Source organism: Theropithecus gelada, chromosome 18 (genome assembly GCF_003255815.1).
Source record: "Theropithecus gelada isolate Dixy chromosome 18, Tgel_1.0, whole genome shotgun sequence".
Lineage (NCBI taxonomy): Eukaryota > Metazoa > Chordata > Mammalia > Primates > Cercopithecidae > Theropithecus > Theropithecus gelada.
In genome coordinates this window covers 7,160,522-7,187,355 of record NC_037686.1, presented here as the reverse complement: position 1 = coordinate 7,187,355, position 26,834 = coordinate 7,160,522, and the positions used below count along the sequence as shown (strand labels likewise).

Genomic DNA, 26,834 nt, shown 5'->3' with positions numbered 1-26,834 from the left:
GGAAAGAAAATGGAAATAAACTGTTGTACTATGGGAACAACTATACTCTTTCTCATACTATGGGAAAAGTGATATAATAAAGTAGACTAGATAATAGGTATATCATAAACTGTAGGGCAACTGATAAATATTTTTAAGAGGCATAATTAAAAAGTCAATACTGAAGGTACAATGGAAGCATTAAATAATACCCAATAAAATGTTTAAAAAGTCAGGAAAAAAAATTTTAAAAAACCAAAACCATAATGGATAAATAGAAAACTACCACCAAGATGAGGGATTTAAATCCAGTCATACACATAAATATATTACATATTTTTGGAAATCCACTTTAAATGTAAATACACAGGTAAGTAAAATGTAGGTTAAAAAGTATGGAAAAAGACATGCAATATAAGCATTAATCAAAAGAAAGCTAAAATGGCTAAAGAAACATTACCAGGGATGAAAAAGAAAATTACAAAACATAGTCCTTGCTCACACAATGTTCACAGAAAATTGTGCCTACACTTAGAAAGACCCAGTTTTATTCCTTTTAGTTTGTTTGTTATGTCTGCATTTTCTAATATTGTTATCAGAAGAAAAAAAAGTTTATGAAGGGTAATCTGAAAATATTTATGAAATAATTAAAAAAAATTTTCCACACTCAGTAATCTAGTAATTCTACTTACAACAGTCATAAAAAATAACAAACATATAATTCTTAAAGGATTTCCTCCCCGTCATTATTTATAAGAACTAGAAAACATTAGCATCCAATACCAAGGAAAAACTTGATGAAACTGTGATGTACTCATAATAGATACGTATACAGTCATTAATACCCAGGTTTTCAAAGACTATTTAAAGAAAGAGAATATGTTCAAATTATATTTCTGAGTAAAGAAAACTGGTTATAAAAGCAATATTAACAATAAGATCACAATTTCAATTTTAAATTACCTGGTCAAATAAGCAGACAAAATGATTGGAAAAATATAATAGTATGATAATGGTAAGCTCTATCTAGTGATGGAATTTTTTAAATTTACTCATTATGTTTCATATTTTATAAGTTTCCTACAGTTTTACATTAAAAATATATTTAACTTTTATTTTAAAGAAGTTGACTTATGTGAAGTCCACAGCTTCACTTTACTGGTGATTATGTGTAAGACTGTTAAAGGTAAAATAAACTTTGATTCATAAAGAGTGGAATTTGGCTGACTGCGCACTCTTTACAGAGAAAGAGAACAGTATCTTTTTACAATGTTTCTACGAAATGTGTAGGGTATTCACTTTCTGTGGAATGCCTTGGGGAAATGGTGACATGATTTGCAATCAAGTTAAAGACAAGGAAGACAATGATATATCATGCTGCAGCTGCAGGTATCCCCTATTGATGGAAATGCAGTAAACTTGTCTTGTGAGACTTCTGGTAGCTGAATGTCTACCTGAGGCGTTAACACAATCATATAAAAATTATTGCATGTGGTATCAAATGGCCACCCAAAAAATTTCCCCCAGTTAGCAAAATAAGCAAGTTTACTTTTTTCCCTGTTTTGGGTGGCTTCTTGCTATCATAGTAAAATGAACTTACTGTGGAACAAAATGGTATTTGCAGGAAAAGAGAGCCTTACAAGGTCAGGAACTAATTTATCTCCCTAGCCCATCGATTTACAGAGGCCTCAAGACCACAGAAAACTGAACAAAAGAGATCATACACGTCTCCTTATTCAGTCACGTTCTAAATAAAGTATGTAGCAACCCCAAAGTGTCTCACACATTGTCCTAGCCCCATTCTCATATCCCTGGGTAAGGTCCCTGCCTCTCATTTCCACATATCGTGAATCTCCATAATGCTCTCCCCACTCCTTCTTTCTAATCTGGCCTACTGTTGCCAAATAAAGCATCCCTAAACACGGCTGTATCATAGCTTTGACCATAAATTCCTCATTATAGCTTTTAAAGACCCTTCACAATATGGCCTCGATGTACCTAACCTACTAGTTCCTTATTAATATTCCAAAACTGAAGTGAAACCCATTTCAGACTCCCGACCTACAGAACTGTAAGATAATAAATTTGTATTGTTTTATGCTGCCACGTTTGTGGTAATTTGCGACAGAGCAGTATACCATTATGTAATTTTCTCTGTGAAGCATTTCTTATGCTTTCTAGCCAGGTGTTACCTCTTTGATTAATTACCTTGCTATCCCTACAACAGTTATGTCTTAGCTTACAAACAGTCCCCAGTTGACTGTCAGCTTCCTGATGTCACAGAATTTGGCTCACCAACCTTTCCGTCCCACCTCCCCCTACCAATGTTCTACATTGTCATAGTAACAGTGAATAGGGATCCAGAACTCTATAACACTGTAAGTTAAAAAAAAAAAAAAAAAGAAATTGCAGAACAGGATAAGCCAACTAGCAAATACAGAAAGAATAATGAAATTAGAATATCACCATTTGGCAAACATCACACTAATAACTAATTCATGTCATAAATATCAATGGATGTTAAAACCTAGTAGGTGAAAATTTGATGAGAAATTGAGTATTTACATATTCTCAAAGTAACTCCCAAGTAAATATGTATTAATTACAAAGAGAAAAAGAGAAATTTTACAGTGGAGGAGCTTGGCACACACCACTTTAATCAAGTGACCAAAATTACCACAAACAGGAGAGGGACAGATGGAATTTGCATACCACCTGATACGGTGCAGTAAGAACTCAGCATTGCCTCTGGGACACCCCTCTGTAGATGCATAACCCACATCTAATCACGAGGAAACATCAGACAAACCCAGAGTGAGAGGCATGCTACAGAACTGGTCTGTAATCTTCAAAAATACCAAGGTCAGAAAAGGCAAGGAAAGACTGAAGAACTGTTGCAGATCGAAGGATGCAAAGGAGGCATGACTACTAAGTGCAACATGTGATCATGGATTAAATCTGCAGGTTTTTCTGTTTGCTTGTTTTATTCTATGGGTGACTGGCAAAACTTTCATTTTGACAACTTAATCTCATATGGTTTATCAGGGAGGCATTCTGTCTGCGATTCTTGCAACTCTTCTGAATCATTAAAATCATTTCAAATTTTAAATAAAGTAAAAATATTCACAAGGTCAGTCACCATTCGCCTGAGCCTAATGTGTTCTAAATCACTTCTCACCTCCTATTTCCCTCCCTCATCCACACCCTGCAGCCCAGCATGTCACTCATAATATTCATAATTCCTAAGTATGGTGGCAACTTCATGCCATCTTGCTTTAGTGCACACTGTTCCTTCTACCTCATATTTTCTTCCACTCTATTTCTCAGCTAAAATTTTACACACCCTTCAAAGACCAATTCAAACATGACTTCCAACATGAAGCTGTCCAAATAAGAAGTTGGAATTAACATCTCCCTCCCTGTGCTCCCGCAGCTCCACTGAAAGTTTCCCTTCCTTCTCAGAAGCCACATATAGGACTTCAAGCAGTGTTGTGAAGAAGAAAGGGCAACGGAGTTCTTGATGTCAACTCACAGGGCCTGCTACAAAATCAGCACACACGTGGAAGGCCTGGGCCAAGGGACCTGAACCTCTGGATGCCAGTTCTCCACCTATGAAACTGAAATAATTGACAGTAACTTCACAAAGTTGCCATGAAAATAGATAAGTATGTGAAATTAAGTGACATATTGGGCATTAAGAAAAATGAGAACAAAAAACAGGAGGAATGATAAGCAGAAAGGTTTTGTTATTTAACACATTCATGCACAGGATGTTATTTGTCTTTAAGACAGACTCAAGTGTGTCATAAAAGGGTTTCTTCTTATGATATTGCAAGGGGATTCACCCTTCACAGAGGCCTTCATTGAACTCCAGGCACCTTCCCATTTGCTAGATGATATTTAAAATGAAAATTTAATAGATCAACCATTTAATCAAGGTATGAGCAAGACAGTGGAGTGTAACAAAAATAATTCAAAGGAACTGTGAGTAAAATTTGGTGAAGATGATTAAAGCCCAGCAGTAAACAAAATTGCTTAAAGCTTGTGATGAGTAATGATCATGATGTCCTCTAGGATAGTGTGAAAACGTGAGTGCACCGAAGATGTTAGGCCTCTACTAACTGCCTAAGAGGGGAAATACTTGGAGCCAGAGATTGTAGAAGGGGCCCTGAGACAGGAAAACAGAATGCTATGTACTCAGGTGGTTCACAGGCAGGAGTTTAAACATCAGATTTAGAAAGGAAAACCAACTAACATGATCTTCGGATATTCTCTTTCCTAAGACAAGGCTAGAGCTAGGGCTGCTTGATTGTGTGTGTGTGTGTGTGTGCGCGCGCGCGTGTGTGTGCGCCCGCGCGTAGGGAGACAGAGAGTGTGTTTAATTATAGCAAAACATAACAAGATCAAATACTGTTCATTTCAATGATTTGTTTCCAACTGTTGTCAGAAAAAAAGTGTTTGCTATATTTGCTATAGCGTGTGTGTGTGCGTGTGTGTGTAATTGCACTTCTGAGAGCAATTAAAGTGCTTGAAAGTAGAACAGCATATGCCAATTTGTAGAGCTGCCCCTGGTGTATACCCTAAGTTTCATAGATTCCAGATAAAAGAGCTTCTTCAGAGAGAGAGGTCAGTTTTTAAAACACATAAATGATAAAATATAAAGATGCTTTTCACTGACATAAATTTAATTCCAAATTCCAGGTGTTAGCTACTCTCTTCAATATCTTTCTAGAGAAGGTTTAAACATATGCCAGAATCTTTTCTTCCTTCAGGAGAAGCAGGCTGCTGGAATTTTAGCTGAAGTTATAAAATGACAAAAAAAGATGTTAGATAGACAGAAAACTGTCATAACAAAGTCTTAACATTTGAAGAACAAAGTTGCAGAACTTTGTTGAAGTTTTAGTCAAAATTATAAAATGTAACTTCAACTAAAATTATAAAATAAAGTTATAAAATGCAAGTCTACAATAATGATACCAATGTCATACTGATATAAGAATAGGCATAGGCATAGAGACCAATGGAACAGAATTGAGGGTCCAGACATGAACCTAAATACCCACAGTAAATTTATTTTCAACAATGATGCAAAGACCATTCAACAAATGGTGTTGGAAAACTGGATAACCAGAAGCAAAAGAATTAAGTTTAACCTCTTCCTCATTTCATACACAGAAATCAAATAAAAATAGATCTATTGGCCAGGTGTGGTAGCTCACACCTGTAATCTCAGCACTTTCGGAGGGTGAGGTGGGACAATCTCTTGATACATAGTGCTAAATCCTCGAAACTCTGAATTTGGCAATCAGTTCTCAGATTTAATACCAAAACCACAAGCAACTATAGAAAAATAAACAAACTGGATATCATCAAAATTAAAACCTACTGTACATCAACGGACATTATTAAGAATGTGAAAATGCAACCTGTAGAATGGGAGAAAACATTTGCAAATCATCTATCTAATGTGGGTTTAATATTCAGAACATATAAAGATATACAGTGTAATAAATTAATACTATATAGATAATATAATAAAGACTGATAAATGGACTTAATATTTAAATAACAATATTCAAATAATAATTAAAAGACAACCCAGCTGAAAAATGGGCAAAAGCCCTGAATAGCCATTACTCCCAGAAAATATACAAATGACCAACAAGCACATGAAAAGACGTTCAACATGATTGGTCAATAAGAAAATGCAAATCCGAAGCACAATGAGATACTAATTCATAACCACTAGAATGGTTTTAATCAAGAAAACAAAATAACCAGGTTTGCCAAGGATGTAGAGCAACAGGAAGCTTTTTGTAATACATTGCTGGTGGGAATATAAAGTGGTGTAGGTACTTTGAAAAACAACTTGTCAGTGCCTCAAAATGTTACACGTAGAATTAACCATATGACCAAGCAATTCTACTCCTAGGTATATGCTGATCTAGAACTAGAAATACCATTTGACCCAGCAGTCCCATTACTGCACATATACCCAAAGGATTATAAATCATGCTACTATAAAGATACATGCACACGTATGTTTATTGTGGCACTATTCACAATACCAAAGACTTGGAACCAACCCAAATGTCCATCAGTGATAGACTGGATTAAGAAAACGTGGCACACATACACCATGAATACTATGCAGCCATAAAAAAGGATGAATTCATGTCCTTTGTAGGGACATGGATGAAGCTGGAAACCATCATTCTGAGCAAACTACCACAAGAACAGAAAACCAAACGCCACATGTTCTCACTCATAGGTGGGAATTGAACAATGAGAACACCTGGACACAGGGCAGAGAACATCACACACCGGGGCCTGTTGTGGGATGGGGGTATCGGGGAGGGATAGCATTCGGAGAAATACCTAATGTAAATGATGAGTTAATGGGTGCAGCAAATCAACATGGCACATGTATACTTCACGTTGTGTACATGTACCCTAGAACTTAAAGTATAATAAAGAAATATTTTTAAAAAGAAATAAAGATATATGTCCACAGAGAAAATTGTACACGAATGCTTACAGTGGCATTTCTAGTAATAGCCAAAAGGTACAAATAAACCAAATGTTCATCCACAGATCAATAGGTAAACAAATTGTGGTATGTACATACAATGAATGTTATTCAGCCATGAAAAGGAATGAAGTACTGAGACATGCTACAACTGGAATGAACCTTGAAAACACGATGTCAAGTGAAAGAAGCCAGATACAAAAGGTCACATATTGTATGATTCCTTTCATGTAATATATCAAGAATAGGAAAAGTCATAGAGGCAGAAAGCTGATTAAAGGTGTCAGGGCAATAGGGGTATGGACGGGTATAGGGAATGTCTACTTCATAATCACAGAAATCTTTACAGGGAATAAAAGAATTTTGAAACTAGAGAGAGCTGGTGGTTGCATAACCTTGTGAATACATTAAATACCACCAAATTGCACACTTTAAAATGGTTAACTGTATGTTGTGTGACTTTCACCTCAATAAAAAAAGAATAAACTACTTAGTAGCAAATTTAATAAAGTAAGTACTAGACTTGAAAATTGAAAACTACAAATTATAATTGAAAGAAAATTTTAAAAGGCCTTGATAAATGGAAAGAAGTCCTGTGTTCATGGGATGAGAAACTTAATATTGTGGAGAAGACAATACTCCACCAATTGATCTACAGATTCAGTGCACCACTATCAAAACCCCAGCTGGCTTTTTCTTTGCAGAAATTTACAAGTTAATTCTAAAATTCAGATGGAAATTCAAGGGACTGAGAAGAGCAAAAACAATTGTGAAAAAGAACGATGCTGGAGGACTCATACGTTCCAATTTGGAAATTTACTACAAAGCTACAGTAATCAAAGCATGATACTGGTATAAACTGGACATACGAACCAACAAAAAAGAACTGAGAGTCCTGAAATAAACTCATACTCTATGAGCAATGGATTTTCAATAAGGGTGACAATAGGGAAATAATAGTCTTTTGTAACAAATCTTTATGACCTTAGATTAGGCAATGCTTTTGTAGACACAACTAGCATGTTAATGATGGCACAGTTCTGGACCTCTAATTCCAAATGTGCTGCACAGAATTTTTCTAGGCTCACCCAACGCCAAGAGACTGAGCCTATTCATGAAGTATAGTGAGAACAAGCTGGATGCAGTGGAGAGGTTATTTCACCAGATGAAAATGGTAAGAAGCATTCCACGTCTCTAGGCACACCAACTCAAACCACATACTCTTGAGATCTGACGAGCATTTCATCTCATCTTAAGGAACATTATTCTAAAGTTAGTTTTAGCCAGTGTTACAGAAAAATAAAACAAATGACTCTAAATCTCTCCATATATCAAAATCAAAATTTAAGGTGTTAAATATTTCATAAAACCTTTCTAGACCAAACAGGCATTTTTTAATAATTTGTGATTTGGGTTTGGCTTCTTTATTGTTTTTAATTCTTGAAATTATCTTCACTAAATTCAAGAATTTGATGAGAAATCCTAGTATTTTTCTATATTTAAGGCAAAAACATTAAAAAACAGCAAAAGTATGAATCATTTGAATCAAAAGAACATTTGCTCCATTCTAGAATGGCACATCCCTTACTCTACATTTCTTTCTGTACATTTTTCATTGAAAGAAAATATCTGTCTGCTCGAACACTTGTGTTAAAAATACTAAGATTATACAACCTGTACGTCTAATTCATTTTTAAATTAAAAAACAAAGGGATTTGACAGAGCAAGTCTCTAAACATTTCATAATATTTCTGTAATGAGAAAAAATAAATAACTCGATAGAGTCCTTATTTAAATGTTTAGCTAAGCCGTTAATTTGGTTTGCGGAAGGAGGTCTGGCAAGTTCTGGAGACCCATTGGTAAGTTGGTTCTTACTGCTTAGATTTCTGTACTTCTACATTTAACTCCAAAGTTAATTATATTTAATAATCATATCATTCAATTAATTAATTATTAGATAAATTATGTAAGTAGAAATAGCTAGTTTTAAATATCAGTATTCAACAATGGTACTCATTTGTTGGATAAAAATTTTTAGCAACTTTGTTTTAATGGCTGCCTAGTACATCTTTTTTTTTTTTTTTCTTTTTTTTTCTCTTGAGACGGAGTCTCACTCTGTCACCCAGGTTGGAGTGCAGTGACACGATCTCAGCTACTGCAACCTCCACCTCCCAGGTTCAAGCGATTCTCCTACCTCAGCCTCCAGAGAAGCTGGGATTATAGGTGCCCACCACCACACCCAGATAATTTTTGTATCTTTAGTAGAGATGGGGTTTCACCATATTGACCAGGCTGGTCTAGAACTCCTGACCTCAGGTGATCCGCCCACCTGGGCCTTCCAAAGTGCTGGGATTAGAGGGATAAGCCACCACACCCAGCACCTAAGACATCTTTATAAACACAGTTCATCTTCATTATGGGGAAGGAAATGCAGGTTTCAGGTACTTGGTGGTCAACAGAATCTCACACAGTATTTTTATAATATACCCTGTATTAAAATACGGTCTTCATAAACAAAATAAAAATGAGGATTGCCACTTACACAGAGATGACTTCACAGAAAGTCCAGGCAGTCCACTCACCTTGGGGTGCTATCAGAGTTCTTCCATTCTCCTGACACCAACCAACTGGCTGGACGTAAGGGCTATTAACATCACACCTGTAGAAAGAGAACTCTATTTTACATTCCGTTTTACTTAATGCCAGACAAAGAATTCAAGAGTAACAGTCATTCTGGATATCAAGAGATATCACAGAAAACAGTACTTCACAGCTGGAGAGAATTAGAAGGAATTTTCAGTACTGTATTAGTAGGCTGTTACCACACTTCTCTTTCACATAAGCTTCTTGAAATTTAAAAGTATAAAATTAACAGGGGATTGCCAAGGACCTGAACTGCCAGTGACGTTCCCAAAAAAAGTGAGTGAGCATTTTAATAAACTTCTACCACTTCTTGCTGGCAGCAAGAGAAAATATTAATAGGACAGCCCAATCAGACTGCAGATGACATTTTTCCTCCCCGTCCTTTTCAAAGAACCCAGAATATTCTGCCTAAGACACATATACAACAATTCCTCTCTGCTTTGCCTCTGAGTTCAAAGGAGAAGACAGGGCCCATCAGGCACATGAAGAACCACTGCCTCAGGCATGGACGTGGCGATTACTCAGGACATATGTGGAGAAATGCTGTAAAAATTATTTTTGCCATGACCTCTTGCATATTTCAGGTTTTTAATCCAAAAAAAAAAAAGAAGAAAGACCCCTTTCAACTCATGCCATATTATTTTAATGGCATGGTAGCACACATTTTCTCCGCTCCCCATACGCTTTCGAAGAATTCACTCCCATTTTCCCAGAATCTTTCCTTTTAAAAATGTGACAAGGTACATTTAAGGTTTTTCAGACCAAAAAAAAAAAAAAAACCATACTGGAAGTTTTTAGCTTCCTCTTCACAGAAATGTTTTCCTTACAAACTAGACAAAATACAGCAAAGTGTCCTTAACTGGTTATATTATTTCAGACGAGGCGTCACTGGGTAACCTCTACAGATGGAGAACTTTCTAGGGCTCTTTAATGCGGTCATTCACATGGAAGAGAAGGAAGTGAACAGTCAACCACCAAATTCCGGATGCTCATCACTATTACAACAGCAAGAAGAGCGACAGTGCTAGAATGAAAACAAATTCTTAACATCAAACATACGAATACACAAAAACAAAACACACATTCGTATCTCACCAGTAATCGTAACTATCATCCCAGTTGTCAAAATGCACTAGTAAGCGATCTTCAACAATATCTGCTATGGTCGCCACACACACCAAGGAAGGGTTCTTCCTGTCGACGGCCTCCAGCTTCATTCCAACCTGAAATTCTTTAGGCATTGGCCCATTCTAACACAGCACCAGCAGGGGAAGAAGCACAAAAAGAAATAGGACACCAAATAAGACTGAGCCACTGTCAAAACTTCTGTGTTTACACCAGCAAAGTCTGCAGATGTCAGCGCTTAGCCTCTGGACAAAGCCAGCAAATGCCTGTAAATATATCTGGCAACTGTCACATAGTTTATGCTCATAACAAAGGCCCAGGAAACTAGTTTTCCTTTGTGCTTTTGTCTTTTCTTGTGCAGGGAGGTTTTCTTTCCCTTATCATCTTCATATTTCCCTCTTTGATTCTTAGAATAATTTGCATTAATTTTAAAATATGATGTTTACATAAGTATCAAATAATCTTCTCTGCTTCCCATAGGCTTCTGAAGTTTCCAAATGCCACTATTTGAAAAAGTGGTGAAGATACACTCTAATTAGCACCAAAGTATCCTTTCAATTTGATTACTCAATCCGAAAACAAGTGGCTTTTTCAATATTTAAGGAATAAATGCTTAAATAAAATTATAATTTAAAATGTGAATTTATACATATAATTTATATACATTTAATATATAATTTAAATTACAATTTAAAAATGTTAATGCTTTTTTATTATCTGTACTTTTTTAGTATAAAAATACTATGAACGATGATTTACAATAACTTAACAATTGCAAACCCACCCTTCATATATCTATAATTAGCCAGTCCTGGGAGTTAAGGAGTACACATAATATCTGGGGACAAAAAGAGGAATTTTTTCTCTACTTCTCTTTTATCAAACCCTGATGTTTACTCTCCTTCAGCACATTCTAATTTCATAGCAATTTCACATTTTAATAGCTCCTTTTCTTGATACAAATCTATGAGACATAAGTAACAATTGTATAATTCTGCTTTCCAGACCACAGAAGTGATGTCTGGAGAAATTCAGTGAGTGGCCTGCACAGTGACATCGCCTGCCGGTGGCAGAGTCAACTTCTGGGGTTGCAACTTATTCTCCTTTACGGAAGGTTCACCAGATTTCTGGGGACACAGATGGCATAAGAAGTGTGATCTACCCAGATCCTCAGAACACTCCTTCAATTAGTACAAAATGTTACTCTCGTTTTCATTACACTTAAACAAATCTAGGCTGGGTACATTCAAAGCCTACTTAGAGTATCTGCTGGTTTCAAAACACCAAAACCAAGATTAAAGGATTAACTCACTGTAAGAGAAAACATTTTTAAAAGACACTTTTAATTTTAGTAGGCTTTAAACACAAAGTTTTTAACTTTTCCCATCTACTTCAAGTAGTTACACTTCTAAAGGAAGAAAACCAAGATATGCCCATAAGAAACTGACGAACTAGGTGAGAAAAGTCATAGGAAGTTAAGAGTTTCCATAACTTCTTAAAGGATTAAAATAAAACGGAATATATAGTGAATTTTCAGAAATTTAAGCGTGGTCAAATCTGATTTATGCTGAGAAAGAAAACACTTACAGGGCTTCTGTTTCTGAATAATTTCTTTGGAGCATTTTGCAATTTGCAGGCCTTCAGGTAATCCATCCAAACAAACTTATCTTTTCTATAACCTAAGAAAAAGCACCGATTACTCAGAATGCCCAAAAGATATAAACACATGCATAGTAAATATGAGGTTGGTGCAAAAGGAATTGCGGTTTTTGCCATTACTTTTATTTATTTAGTTATTTACTTTTTAGAGTTTTAAAATTGTACTTTAAGTTCTAGGGTACACGTGCACAATGTGCAGGTTTGTTACATCTGTACACGTGTGCCATGTTGGTGTGCTGCACCCATCAACTCATCATTTACATTAGGTATATCTCCTAATGCTATCAATTACTTTTAATGGAAAAAAAAAAAAACACAATTACTTTTGCACCAACCTCATATTATTATTATTAGTGTCCTGTCATAAATTCAATGTCCTTAGCACCCACAAAAGATTTAAATTAAAATCTTCAAATGGTTTCACCTTTTTAAAATATATTATGTTCAAAACTGTTGACAATGCTTCCCCATCACGCACATCATTGCCATATAATTTCATATGCTCTGATACGGAGTCAGTACTCTGGTGGCTTGATGGGAGTCTCATCGCCCATTAAGGCTTTCCTGAATGGGCAAAGGGATGAGACCACAGTTCCCGCACCTGTCCCCACTCCTGAGGAAGCAACGTCACAGAGACCATCAGAGGTCCTGATGGTGCAGCCATCCAGGATGCCAGGCACAGAAACCCCTTCTCAGTCCAAAGCCCAGTCGACAGCTCCAGCTTTCTGCGCCACGTCTTTACAAGTCTCCCACTAGAAACTGCTGCATCCTCCCATTCGCATGCCCTAGCGTAGCTCTCACACAGTGCTGGCCACACAGTACAGGCTCAAAATATGGTTTTGAGCACCAGCCTTGGAACAAGAGTCAAACTCCATGCACAGCCTTCCAGGCCTGGGAACACCACCCTCTTCGTCCCCGAACTTCCCGCCTGGGCTTCTCTGCTGTCTCCCTGAGATGACTCGCCCTCGCCAAGCACACTCCTGCCCCGGGCACCTGCTCCTGTTCTTCCCTTGGATGGCTTACCCAGACACCACTCTGCTTCCTCTCTCAGTTCACTCACGTCTCCTTGGGACATTACGTTGACAGAGAGGCCTTTCTCCCCCATGCTTTCTGAAAGAGTGTCCCTGCCGCCACCGCCATTATCCTTCTCCTCTGACATGAAGCCCCATGGAGACAGAGACATTGCTTTACTTGCTGTTGCCCCCAGTGCCTCACGTGGTAAGGGCTCCATAAACACCTACTGAATGAATGAGCCTGGAGTCTGTCACCAGCTTCCTTGAAACCAGCAACCTCGAGGGACTCTGCCATCAGGCTCAGGGGAGGATCCTGGGGGACACCCTGAGTGGATAACTAAGAATAAAGGACTACATGTTGACTCCAGAAGTTGCCACAGTCATCAAACAGTCTGACACCCAAGCCAGAGACCGTGTACAGAAGTTTGCTGTGCAAAGATATGAGCCCATCAGCATCATCCTTGACCACATCCCCACCTCACTAGCACACAGCAAATCGAAAAGGTTTTGGTCACATCTGCCTGGCCCAAATTCCTCTAGTATATAACAACACAATGATAGTTTTCATTCCCATCAAAGAAAATAGTGATTTTTCTTTTTCATAGTTCCATGTTTCCCATGATTCCTAAGTTTGAAACAAATTATTTACAGTGAATCAAGTTTCCTCACCTTGCAGTATCACTGATCAGATATTTCATTTCAACCATGATTTAAATATTAGTCTGCACTCCTTATAAGGTTTAATAAACTTTATATGAAATAAAATAAAATGTTTTCATAATATTTTATTTCTACCCTCTGTACATTATCAGAATTTTTGACCTAAATAGTCATTTATGCTTTTCTTTAAAGATATTTACTTCTAAAAATGGTACCATTATAGTCTTACTACTCTTTGTGGATCACAATTTCATTTTGGAAACCAATTCTCACCGGGATCTCTTGTTAGAATTTCATAAAATGTTGTTAAAATATAAGTGAAATGCCAGTTGATTCTCTTTCCAGTTGGTAAATGTATCCTGGCTTACCCTTAGGGATGTGCAATTCATGTTTGGTCTTTTCACACCATCCTACTGGATGAATGTCAGGGGAACCAGCATTGGTCCAAAAATCATAGCAACTTAAATAACCATCAAAATGAAGTCTTAGACGGTAACCACAAACCTGCAAGACAGAAAGTTTACAATCATTTGTTAAGTGCCATGTATCTGGAATAGACACAAAATTCACAAAATATTTACATATTTTGTCAGTACTATCAACATATAAGAGCCAACCCTTCTACCCAAATATTTCCATTAAAGAACAAATTTATGGATGGCCTCTGATTAAGACAAAATGGTAATGAAATTAGACCCTGTCTTATAGGTATCTAGTGCATTCTGCAAAAATAGTGACCCTTTTACCCAATCTAGGAATCTGAGGGTCAGTTTATGTATTCATTAATTAACTGTTTTATTTATTAATTCAATTCCTGTCAAATATTCCCTTCGGCAACCCTATCTTCTGCCCTCTGGCCTGGATTCATATTCCAATACAGTGTAAGCTAAAGTACAAAGCAAAACTAAAATAGGCATGGCCTTGTTTCAACTCTAACATGCGTATCCAGCATACTCAATAAAGAGAATAATAAAGCAGTCTGATAAATACATCCTCTAGACATGGGGTACAACTTTAATAGCCATAATCAATCAGTAAAGTAAATAAATGTGACTGTTATGTTCAATGCTATCAGAAATATAAAGATCTTTTATTGATTTAATAATATGTTTAGTAAGTATTACATTTTATAAGCCATTCATCAAGAGCTCTCCACTCTAAATAATTTTCATAAAGTGCATGCATTTATATAAATGTATAATGCATATGCATTAATATTATTCATACACATTTCTCATTAGTTCAGCTAAAATGTGAATAAGTACGTCTCGGTTAATAGGTGAAAGAAAACACTGGGATTCACAGATTGTTATCAACCTCAAGTGAAAATTATTTACCCGTTAAGTCAAGAGTAAATGCTAGTTGATGAAAGACTTATTAGAAAATTCATCTTCAGAGAAGGAAAAAAATTCACTAAGAAATATAGTTTCACCCATCGCTGACTAAAATAAATCCATAATGCATTGGAACTTATTCATAATAAATATCAAACAAATTTGTTATTTTCTAGAAAATTATCTTTCTATCACTATGCAATTAGCCCAAGACAATAACACCACCTCTTACCTCCGCTACAGAAAGCACACAGAATACTGATGGATGTCGGGGATCAATGCCTTCTAATCTCATTCCAATCTGAAAACCATTTTCATGCTCGGGAAAGGACTGATCCTACAAAAGTTCACGACATGACATTAGCCACTGAGATTTGTCACAGTTTTAGATTAAAACATTTGGTGTCACCTCTAGGTGAAGTCTAAAACAACTGAACTCATAGAAACAGACAGCAGAATGGTGTCTACCAGACACTGGAAGTTGAGGGAATGGGGAGATGCTGGTCAAAGGGTACAAAGTAGCAGTTAGGAAGGAGGAATAAATGGTAAGTATTTAAGGTGATGGATGTGTGAGTATGCTTGATTCAATCATTCCACACTGTGTACATATAGCATAACATCACTGTCTACCCCAGGATTATATATGATTATAATTTGTCAAAAACATAAATCAAATAAGTTTTTTCTTTTTTTTTTTTTTTTGAGGTAGAGTCTTGCTGGAGTGTATTGGCACAATCTTGGCTCACTGCAACCTCCACCTCCCAGGTTTAGTGATTCTCCTCCTCAGCCTCCTGAATAGCTGGGATAACAGGCACCTGCCACTGTGCCCGGCTAATTTTTGCAATTTTAGTAGAGACAGGGTTTCACCATCTTGGCTAGACTGGTCTTGAACTCCTGACCTCGTGATCCACCCGCCTTGGCTTCCCAAAGTGCTGGGATTACAGGCGTGAGCCACCACACCCAGCCCAAATAAGAATTTTTTGAAAAAATGTACTGTATAGTTTAGAAACTCAGTGATCTGGCTAAAGATGGAAGACTGTTCTTACATGTAGTTAGCGTTCAAGGATGGTTTCATTATATTAATATGCTTTGAAATAGTACCTGCATGAACTTATGTGTTCTATGAACTTCCCATTTATTCCTTTTGCCCATTTTTCCTTCCTGCACCCTGGATAACATCACTTTATTATACGGATTACCCACTCTCAGTCTGTGACTTGGCTCTTCACTGTGTTTACAGTGACTTTATTGCAGATAAACTTATAATTTTAACATAGTGAAATATATCAATTATTTTCTATACATTCTACAGACCCAGCCTATGAAATCCTTCCTAACTCTGAAGCTACATAGGTATTTTCCTTTTTCTTTTTTTTTTTTTTCTGAGACAAGGTCTCACTCTGTCATCCAGACTGGAGTGCAGCGACATGATTTCAGTTCACTGCAACCTCCGCCTCCCAGGTTCAAGCAATTCTCCTGCCTCAACCTCCCAAGTAGCTGGGATTACAAGCACACGCCACAATGGCCTGGCTATTTTTTGTATTTTTAGTAGGGACGGGGTTTCACCATGTTGGCCAGACTGGTCTTGAACTCCTGACCTCAAATAATCCACCCTCCTGAGCCTCCCAAAGTGCTAGGAGTATAGGTGTGAGCCACTGCGCCTGGCCCTGGTATTTTTTAAGACTGTTGAAGTTTCTTTCTTCATATTTAAATTTGTGGTACAACTGAAATGAGTTTTCTATGGTGTCAGGTAGAGGCCTACTTTTCTCACATGGAAAACAAATCATTCAAGAAAAGCGTTTTGCATAGTCCATACTTGAATTGATCGGCAAAGTCAGCTCTGTCATATCTGGTTTCTACATACTTGTAGGTCTTATTTCTGATCCCTTTCTTGAGTTTCATTGACTTATTTGCCTATATCACACAGTTTTATTTGTTTATAATGAGTCTTTCTATTTAGAAAGCAATCATTTCCATATTAAGTTTTTGGTTTTCTGTTTTTTGTTGTTTTTTTTTTTTTTTTTTTTTTTTGAGACGGAGTCTCGCTCTGTCGCCCAGGCTGGAGTGCAGTGGCCAGATCTCAGCTCACTGCAAGCTCCGCCTCCCGGGTTCCCGCCATTCTCCTGCCTCAGCCTCCGAGTAGCTGGGACTACAGGCGCCGCCACTTCGCCCGGCTAGTTTTTGTATTTTTTAGTAGAGACGGGGTTTCACCATGTTAGCCAGGATGGTCTCAATCTCCTGACCTCGTGATCCGCCCGTCTCGGCCTCCCAAAGTGCTGGGATTACAGGCTTGAGCCACCGCACCCGGCCCATATTAAGTTTTTTAAATTGAGAAACTTGTTCTCTCTCCCATTTAATCTAATCACTTCCATCTGTCAAAAATGTTTTTCGATTTTCACATAAAACTGCCAAAATACCTTGCTGTATTTATTTCCAGATACCTTTAAATGTTTGTTGCTATTTTTACTGTAATATTTTCACAGCAGACTTCCTAATTTGCTCCAATTCATCATTATTTTCTTTAAGCACACAGTTTTGAACAGATTCAGCATTATTAGTCAGTTTATTCTTAATTGCAAATAATCATATACTAATGGAAAATGGTGACTACAATCGAGATCTATTAGATCTAGAGCGGCATGTAATCACTAATTGTATTATTATTTAATATTGCTTAACATCTGAATGTCTATTTTGGGGTTAAAATGTATTCTTTGTAAAAATTATTCCAGGGGCCCTGCACAGTGGCTCAGGCCTGTAATCCCAGCACTTTGAAAGGCCAAGGCAGGCGGATCACCTGAGGTCAGGACTTCGAGACCACCCTGACCAACATGGTGAAACCCCATCTCTACTAAAAATACAAGAATTAGCCTGGTGTGATGGCGCGCCCCTGTAATCCCAGCTACTCTGGAGGCTGAGGCAGGAGAATAGCTTGAACCCAAGAGACAGACGTTGCAGTGAGCCAAGATTGGGCCACTGCACTCCAGCCTGGATGACAGAGCGAGACTCCACCTAAAAAAATAAAAATAAAAATAAAATTATTCCACTGGGAAATTTAAAAGTTGCAACAACAAGACAGTATAGAGAGCACATGCATAGATAGCCTCTGCCTAGATTCACTCGTTGTTATATTTCACCTGCTTTGCTTTACCATTTTTACTTACTCTATCTCTCCTATGTCTCTGTGAGCATATACATAGATAGAGAACCATATGGATATAAACTTTTTTCTGAACATTTTGAAGGCCCTTTATTTACCCCAAAATAATTTTCCCCAAGAGTAGTATATTTCCCCTAAGAATAGAACATTCTCTTACAAAGCCATAACTCAGTTATAAACTTCTCTAAATTTAACATTTATACAATACTTTTTCTAATCTTCCATTCATATTCCAATTTTGTCCATTTGTCCAATAATATGCTTTCCAGCATTCACCCCCACACACCGCCTGCAATGCAGGAGCCAGTCGAGGGTCGGATGTGACAAGTTGATGAGCCTCTTCAGTCTTCCTTAATCGGAAACTTTGCCCATACTGTGTCATTGTCGTGTATAGCACTGACATGCTTTTAAGAATGCAGAATTTCCCCTCCTCTGATTTGTTTGTTTGTTTTTTTTTTTTTAGATGGAGTCTCCCTCTGTCACCCAGGCTGGAGTGCAATGGTGCCATCTGAGCTCACTGCAACCTCCAGCTCCCAGGTTCAAGCGATCCTCCTGCCTCAGCATCCCGAGTAGCTGGGATTACAGGTGTGTGCCACCATGCCTGGCTAGTTTTTTTTTTTTCTTTTTCTTTTTGTTTTTTTTTTTTTTTTTTTTTAGTAGAGACAGGGTCTCACCATGTTGACCAGGCTGGTCTAGAACCCCTGCCCTCAGGTGATCCACCGGCCTCGGCCTCCCAAAGTGCTGGGATTACAGGCCCTTCCTCTGACTTTTTGACTAGAACATTCCTCATTTTGGGTCTGTCTGATGCTTTCTCAAGATTTGATTCAGGTGGTACATTTTTTGCCGGAATACTACATGGATGTGTTGTGTCCTTCTCAGGGTGTCACATCCAGGGGCACATGATATCTCTCTGTCCCTCACTGCTGATGATAGTTTTGATCATTCAATCACAGTGTTGTCCAATTTCTTCACTAGTTACATACAAAAGGCACATATACATACATTCATACATAGACATGTACACATGTATACCCATACAAACATACATATATATTGTATAAATCATACGTTCAAACAGATATGTCTAAGTCTAATCCCTCCCCAAAAAGTTTGTTCTGCTCCTTCTGCATCCATTTTGTGTTTCTCCTTGAACAAAGTCGACACATGTACTCATTTACCAAATCCTACAGGGTGTCTTACAGTTTCAGAACTGTTTTACCCATACTGTCATAATAAGAAAACCTATTTTAAAAGTTCAAGATTTCTTTGCAGTTTTCCCTCCCTCCTATGTCATCCAAGAATGGAGTATATAGTTAAAAACTGTGTTCATGAACTACTTGGGCTCCTATTTGTTCTCTCTTCAGTAAAGTTACAATATCCATTTGAAATACAATTGCGTTCAAATTTATTCAATTTGCTTTCAGTTCTTAATGATTTTTTAAATATGTAGAATATTAACATGCTTGCAAAAGTTAAAATTAGTAAAAGTTACTCAAAAATGTGTCTCTTCCTCCCACATTCTATCCACCGCATTCCCTCACACCACCTCGTGGAGGTCACCAACTTCACTGTTTTCTAGTTTATGCGTCCAAAACTTCTTTTTGTAAAGATAAGCAGTTATATGTAGGTTGTTCTTATTTCCCCGTCTTTCTCACACAAAAGGCAGCATACTATGCATGTTCTTTTGCACGTGGCATTTTGCATTACTAATGTCTCTTGGAAACCACTCCATGTCCATTCCCAACTGTTATGCACACTCTTTTTCACGGCTGCATCGTACTCCACTGTGTATAGGGACCATAGCTCATTCAACCTTCTTCTAGACTTGGATGCAAGCCTTTTTTTTATATAAGCATGAAATAATTTAAAAACCTATGAATTGGCTTGTAAAATATCATTAAATTTTTCTTACATTCTGAGATCATTTTAGAAGCTTCTAAGGAAAAACTTAAAAGATGACAAACCCCAAAAGGAAATGGCAAGAATGAATGATTTCTCAGGAATATTTTATTTCTACAAAAATAAATGTCATGTGTGTGTTTAACTCTCCCAGACTTCTTCTCACATCTACTATGTTTTCCAGCAGATTGTATTTAACAAGTTTTGTGTGACTACCTCCTGTTCACTGCTTTGAAATTTCTCGGTTAACTTCAAAAGTGCCATACACATATACAAATACACATGCACACAACACTGACAAAATGCAAAGAAAAAGGTAGACCACAGGGAGAGAATATTACTAATGCTGACAGGAAACTTAAGAAGCCATAGAAACTGAAAGAACATTGTTCTTGTTTTAACAAAACTGAAACACTACAAAATTAGGGGTGGGGAGGAAACAGTGTTATGTTGAGCAAACCACACCGTCTTATCACATGTAATTGATTAATTTGAGACATTGACAAAACTTCCAGCCAGAAGTGAAGATGATCAGTGTTACTCTTGTCAGCCTTTCAAAATGGTTTCCCAATGGAACATTTGGGAGCTTTCTATAACGTTGCAAGTAACACTACATAGCTAAAACAGACTGGGCATATCTCAGAGGGTTTCAAATAAAAAATAAAACGTTCATTTTAGCAATCTAAAAGGCAACATTTAGTGAGAAATATCGCTGCCTTTCATCAGTCTTTCTTCTCTGTTCAATCGTTTATTCACGACCTGACAGATTTTAATTTTTTTTTCCTTTTTAGAAATCTTATATTGCAGGAATATAATTGATAGCTGTGCTTATAAGATGATATTTTATGGTAAGAAAAGATAACTAGAATCACACACTTAAAGCAAACAATAGGCCCATTAAATTCAGTCATAAAAAATCATAAGGTTCAGAGACCTGGAAAAGCTTACAGGTCAACTCAAGCCCAGAAAGGTGAATAAATTTTCTCTAGGACACACGACCAGTTTAGTAGCCGAGTACAACTAAGGACCTGTGTCTTGTGAAAACCTGCCAGCCGTGTGTTCCACATAAAGGGACAGAAGTGGCAACTAAACAGGCAAAACAAAACCTGGCTCGAGGCCACGGAAGGCCCCAAGGACATTTCCAAAGAAATGCCAGTGCTCTTGAGTACAAAAGTTTGTTCCATCATTTTCTTTTCCCAAACAGCCACAAAATAACATTTTCTCATATGAAATTGATTTATTTTGTCACTAATAAAGGAAAAGAAACATTATTCAAAGTTCCACACCTCTTGGCAAAAGCAGGTACAAATTATATACTATTATTTAAAATGCTTGTAAAATGAGCCGTAACATAAGAAAAAAAAAAAAAAGAAACCGTCACCATGCCTAGGGAAACTGAAGACAAGCCACAGGCGAAATTCCTAAAAGCAATAATTATTACATGTGTGTGCCATCCGCTCCACGTGATGAGAGCAAAGAGATGTGCTTTGTCATGATTATTTTGTGAACCACAATAGAATGGGGAAGGTCCGCAGCCATCAGTGCTAGCAGACCATCAGCTAGGGGTGTATCACAGAAGTGTACTCAAGTGATAACTGCAAGATTCCATCTGAATGCCCCTTGATATTCTATTTTATTCACAGGCACGGGTAGGCAGTCAACAATATTTTCCTCACTTTAATTCAGCATTGAGAGAGGTGGGGGAAAGTGGGCCTGCAATCAAATCCTGGCCACCGAGGCACACGTTTTAGCATGTTATACAAAGAACTGGGCAAGGACCTCAGGCCACTGATTTCTAAACCTTCACACGATGGCTCTCAAAGGGAAAGATGTTCGCAGGAGGAATTTTACGTGCAGATGACAAAAACAAAATTTCTTACTACACAAAAACCTTTCCCATGAACTCAGCAGCCTGCTCAAATGGTTTATCTCAGCAACATCTTCCACATCTAAAATTGTTCCAATGTGTCCCTCGGGGGACAAAATGTCACTATTTTAAGTTTGAAGGGTGAGATATCAGGGAGTCCTACATGGGTGAACTGTGACATAAACAGCTTGACCACAGAGAATTTAACTCTTTGACAAAATTTGATGACTTTCTTTACTCAATGGAAAAAAAAATCATGTTATCAGTAATGTCCAAAATAATTCAAATGCTACAGAAGAGAACATGAAGAAATATGTTCCAAGATGAACACAACCAAAGAGAAAGTCAGGAAGGCCCTTGCAGGCTTTGCTAAAGTAGGGAGACTCAACCTGTCAGGTTTTGAGTGTGAGAGTCTTGTCGACTCTGCATTTGATGAAGCAAAAGGAATCTGAGTTTATGTTTGGTCTGAATAAACAGCATGATTGACAACTGCGTGAGAAACCGCCAAACACTTGCTGTTGTAGCCAGAAACCTAGAACGGTTAGATACAACCTTCTTGGTAACAGAAATGAAGAATATAAGATTGAGAAGGAATAGTTATAGAGTCTAAGCTGTCCTTTATCAAGCCATACATAGATGCCTTTTAACATTGCTCCAGATACTGTTTTAAGTACTTACAAACATTAACACATTAAATCATCATAAAAACCCTACACAGTAAGTGTTATTACGCACATTTTACAGATGACATGCCCAAGGCCACAGTGTAAGTGTATCTGGCTTTCCTATTTGAGTGATTGGTCAGGATGCTAGAATATTACCAAAAGTTATAAGCATCACCATTCCCCTCGCTAATTAAAGACTTCATAATTTTTAACTTTTTATTTCATAATTATAAACACAATAAATGTTTTACATATCTAAAATTAGTGGTTGAATATGTACCACCTGTGGCCATTAAGTAATCCCCAGCTGTCAAAAGTGTGAAAACAGTGCCATGGGGAGTCTATAAAAGGCACTCCTAAATGTGGGGATTTAATATAAATAAAGGTGGCACTGCAGACTGCAGAGCAAAGAAGATGGCATCAGAACACATGACTACCAATTTGGAAAGAACAATTAAGGTAGATTCCCACCACAATATCACATACAAAAATACTTTTAGATGGATAGGAAATAGACATGACCATGGAATACAATGCAGCTGCTTAAAAAAAGCAAAACAGGCCGGGCACAGTGGCTCATGCCTGCAATCCCACCACTTTGGGAGACCGAGGTGGGTGGATCACCTGAGGTCAGGAGTTCAAGAAGAGCCTGGCCAACATGGCTAAACTCCGTCTCTACTAAAAATACAAAAAATTAGCCAGGCGTGGTCGTGGGCACCTGTAATCCCAGCTACCTGGGAGGCTGAGGCAGGAGAATTGCTTGAACCTGGGAGGCAGAGGTTGCAGTGAGCCAAGATCGCACCACTGCACTCCAGCCTGGGTGATACAGCAAGACTCTGTCTCAAAAAAAAGCAAAACACATCTGTGGATCTGCCGAGGCAGAATGACAACCATGATCACTATCAAGCAAGTGTTAGATAAGCATATGGTGTGTTGTCATTTTTTATTAAAAAAAAAAAAGCCAAACGGCTATTTATATAAACATGATTTACATATCTACATAACTACATATATAGAGATCTGGAAAGATTTACATCAGATTATTTTGAGTGGTTCATCTAGAGGAGAACAGACAGAGAGAGACCTCTTTATTTTTATATTCTTCTGTCTTGTTAAAAATGTTAAATGGCATAGTCATTCTTAAAAAATCAACACATACACATAATCAAGTGACGGTGACACTGAGTGAGCAGGCAGGATGCAGGCTGTGATAAGACTCGTATGTCCTGCTAAGAAACTCTTATTTCATTCTTAATTGATAAAGCACCAGCAAAAGATGCAAAAAATATTCTTGCATCTTATTACCAGCACTGTGAGAAATTAATTAGAAAGGTGGCAAAACTAGAAGTAGAAGATGTTAAAAAGGCTTTAAGTATCTGCCAATAATTAAGAATCCGCCATATGCCATGTACAGTGTCTAAGTCAACTATGTAAAACAGTTGACTTAAAATAAAACCCCCTGGGGCCGGGTGCGGTGGCTCACACCTGTAATCCCAACACTTTGGGAGGCCAAGGTGGGCGGATCACAAGGTCAAGAGATCAAGACCATCCTGGCCAACATGGTGAAACCCCATCTCTACTAAAAATACAAAAATTAGCTGGGTGTAGTGGCGTGTGCCTGTAATCCCAGCTACTTGGGAGGTTGAGGCAGAAGAATCGCTAGAGCCTGGGAGGTGGAGGTTGCAGTGAGCCAAGATCACGCCATTGCACTCCAGCCTGGCAACAGAGCAAGACTCTGTCAAAAAAACAAAACAAACAAACAAACAAACAAAAAACCCTATACTAGAACTATGACAATCCCCATTTGAAATGAAGAAACTAAGGCTTACAGTTGTTCACAAGTTGCTCTGTGTGTACACTGGTCAGTACAAAACCTGGAATTCAAATTCAAACCCTGGCCTGTGCACTTAACTGCCAAGTTCTATTACATTTAGAAAGTTGCAACAGCCTTGACAAGTGATAATGAGGTCCTCAGCCGGTGCAAGCAGGACTGGGAATGGGGGAAGTGGCCAGATTCAGTACATACTTAGGGGGTAAAATGGGCAGTGCCTGATGCCTGGCTGGAGGCAGAGGACAAGGCAGGCAGAGGATTTTAAGGTGGTGCCCACATTTCAGACTTGAAATAAATTCTCAAATTTTCCATCATGCTGATTTTCACCTTGACAATGGTAACGATATCTATCAACACTTTCAAAGACTTCATGGGAAGCTCATGAACAGCCACAGGCTGCATCCTTCCAACTTTCTGCTGCATTATAACAGCTCTAATGCCCTTCCAGGAATCCTGCAATAAGCCTTTTCATCATAAAGGTCTATTTACTGCAAGACAATGGAAGACTGTGAGAGGTTATGGAGCTCCTTCCTTGCTTTTTCCTTGAGAGACTTTATGATTTTTACCTGAGTTAACAGTGGCACTTAACAAGAATGTTAGATTATCTTCTGGCTTTCTTTTGTTTTAATCACAGAAAACAGAGAACTTAAAATATTATATACACTAATACACACACAGACACACACTCACCACATACACACATTTGCCTCTTTCTCTATTCTTGCTCAAACTACACCTTAATACAGCTGCTTTTAATAGTGGAGTCAGAGTGGGGTCATGATGTCTTCGGGCATTCTAGAATCCTCTTGAATGTTATATGAAATTTTGGGTGCAAATGAATATAGGCATTTCCCCAAGGATATTATTCTTCGCTGAGGATACCCTAATTCCCTGAGGATATGATCAATAGCTTTCATTAGATGTTCAAAGAGGTCTAAGACCCAAAGACAGATTAAGAGCCACGTGGCTACCCTTCAAGGGGATTTGTAATTAATCAATCCACTGACTAAATCATACACATTTGGAAGACTTCAGTAAGCAGGACACAGCAGTTCACTGCAGTTGTTCATCTTGGGGATACAGGCCAGGCAGCAACGCATGCTTCAAATTCCGCTTTTTCAAAGTGACACCTTTGTTGTTGTTTTTGTTTTTGTTTTTTTGCCATCTATTTGTTCGGCTGATGGGGAAAATCACCACCTACATAATTAAACAGAACTTGCTACAAAGCTGCAGTTAAGATGGCAGTGAAGGATGGCCGATTGTGTATTTTTAAACTTTCATTTTAGATACTACTTCCTTGTTATTTTGAACATTTTTCATAAATTAATTCTGAACTTAGAATCCTAAACTGCTGCCAAGACTATAGCAAGAGACATTCTACAAATAGAGAAACAGAATTCAGGGCTCAACAAAAATATACTTTAATAAGTTAAGGGAATGCAGTTCTTATTGGCTTTTTGTGAATCCATTCTGCTAGAATTTCAATTGCAAAATCCTCATTTCCCCAGAAGCTACGGATAGTAAGAAATTTGGCTGCACAATAAACATTTTAATGTGCATCCTAACCACTGACTGAACTACGGTCTCAGAAACAAAAACGAAGCACAGACCAGAGCAGGTAAAACACTACTAGATCTAGGCAACCTTAGACCAGCAAAGATCATTTATGAACAAAGAAAAAGAACCCACGCCGTACATAATACAGGACTGCATAGAAAGAACTTTTTAAAACAACTTCTCAAATTGTTTGATAATTCACTGTCCATCACCGAATTGATTCCACAAATCCTCTGAGTCTAGTGTCTAAAACGATAAACTCGCATATTTTTTTCCCCAATGACTAAACTCTTCCCAGAGAAAACAGACAAGGTTACTTCTGATACATATTTCCTTTAACTAAACGAGAAGTCGTGTCTACCCTTGATTCTGAATGCCACCATTTTCCTCTTTAATCTCTCCTCCTTCTGAAGAGCTCTGAACTTGACATTCAGCTTCCAGCGGGAACTGCAGATAAGCAGCCTGTTACAGGGGCTTCATACCCCTGCCAGGAGCTAAAAAGCAGTCCTGAGCTGACGGTCTGGTTCCAGACTTCAGATCTGCTCAACTATTTCCCAGCACCCCTGGTACTTTCAATCACCATTTCAGAGACACAGATTCTAAATGTAGGAAAAGCATCTGAACCACATCAGGATGTATCTTCAATTCCGCCCCAGAACTTAGACCTTTAGAAACTACGGGAAATGAACATGAATGGGAATTCTTTCTGCTCTTCAGAGCCCCAGCAATTAATCATCTTAAATGACTTCATGTCACAAGGCCACACTCTATTTTTAAAATACAGTTCCTTCTTTGGTCTCGATATGCCTTGTGATGTAAACTCCAAACAAACATCTCAATATAGTGCACACAGTATTCTTTCAAAAAATGCTTTTTCCCCCCTGGGAATACTGTTAAATACCAATGAAGTTAC

The 26,834-nt window shown here is 37.8% G+C and overlaps 1 protein-coding gene across 4 annotated transcripts in view; it reads right to left on the bottom strand.

The window, feature by feature from the left end:
* Positions 1–26,834, bottom strand: part of L3MBTL4 (L3MBTL4, histone methyl-lysine binding protein) — a 449,874-nt gene that overhangs the window by 267,385 nt on the left and 155,655 nt on the right. For all 4 annotated transcript variants that reach the window (XM_025365149.1, XM_025365146.1, XM_025365148.1 and 1 more), the window contains 5 exons: positions 15,175–15,279; positions 13,977–14,112; positions 11,864–11,955; positions 10,247–10,401; positions 9,091–9,167 (listed from right to left, as the gene is read on the bottom strand). In XM_025365149.1, coding sequence (XP_025220934.1) covers positions 9,091–9,167; positions 10,247–10,401; positions 11,864–11,955; positions 13,977–14,112; positions 15,175–15,279 — 565 coding nt within the window. The remainder of the gene's footprint in view (positions 1–9,090; positions 9,168–10,246; positions 10,402–11,863; positions 11,956–13,976; positions 14,113–15,174; positions 15,280–26,834) is intronic.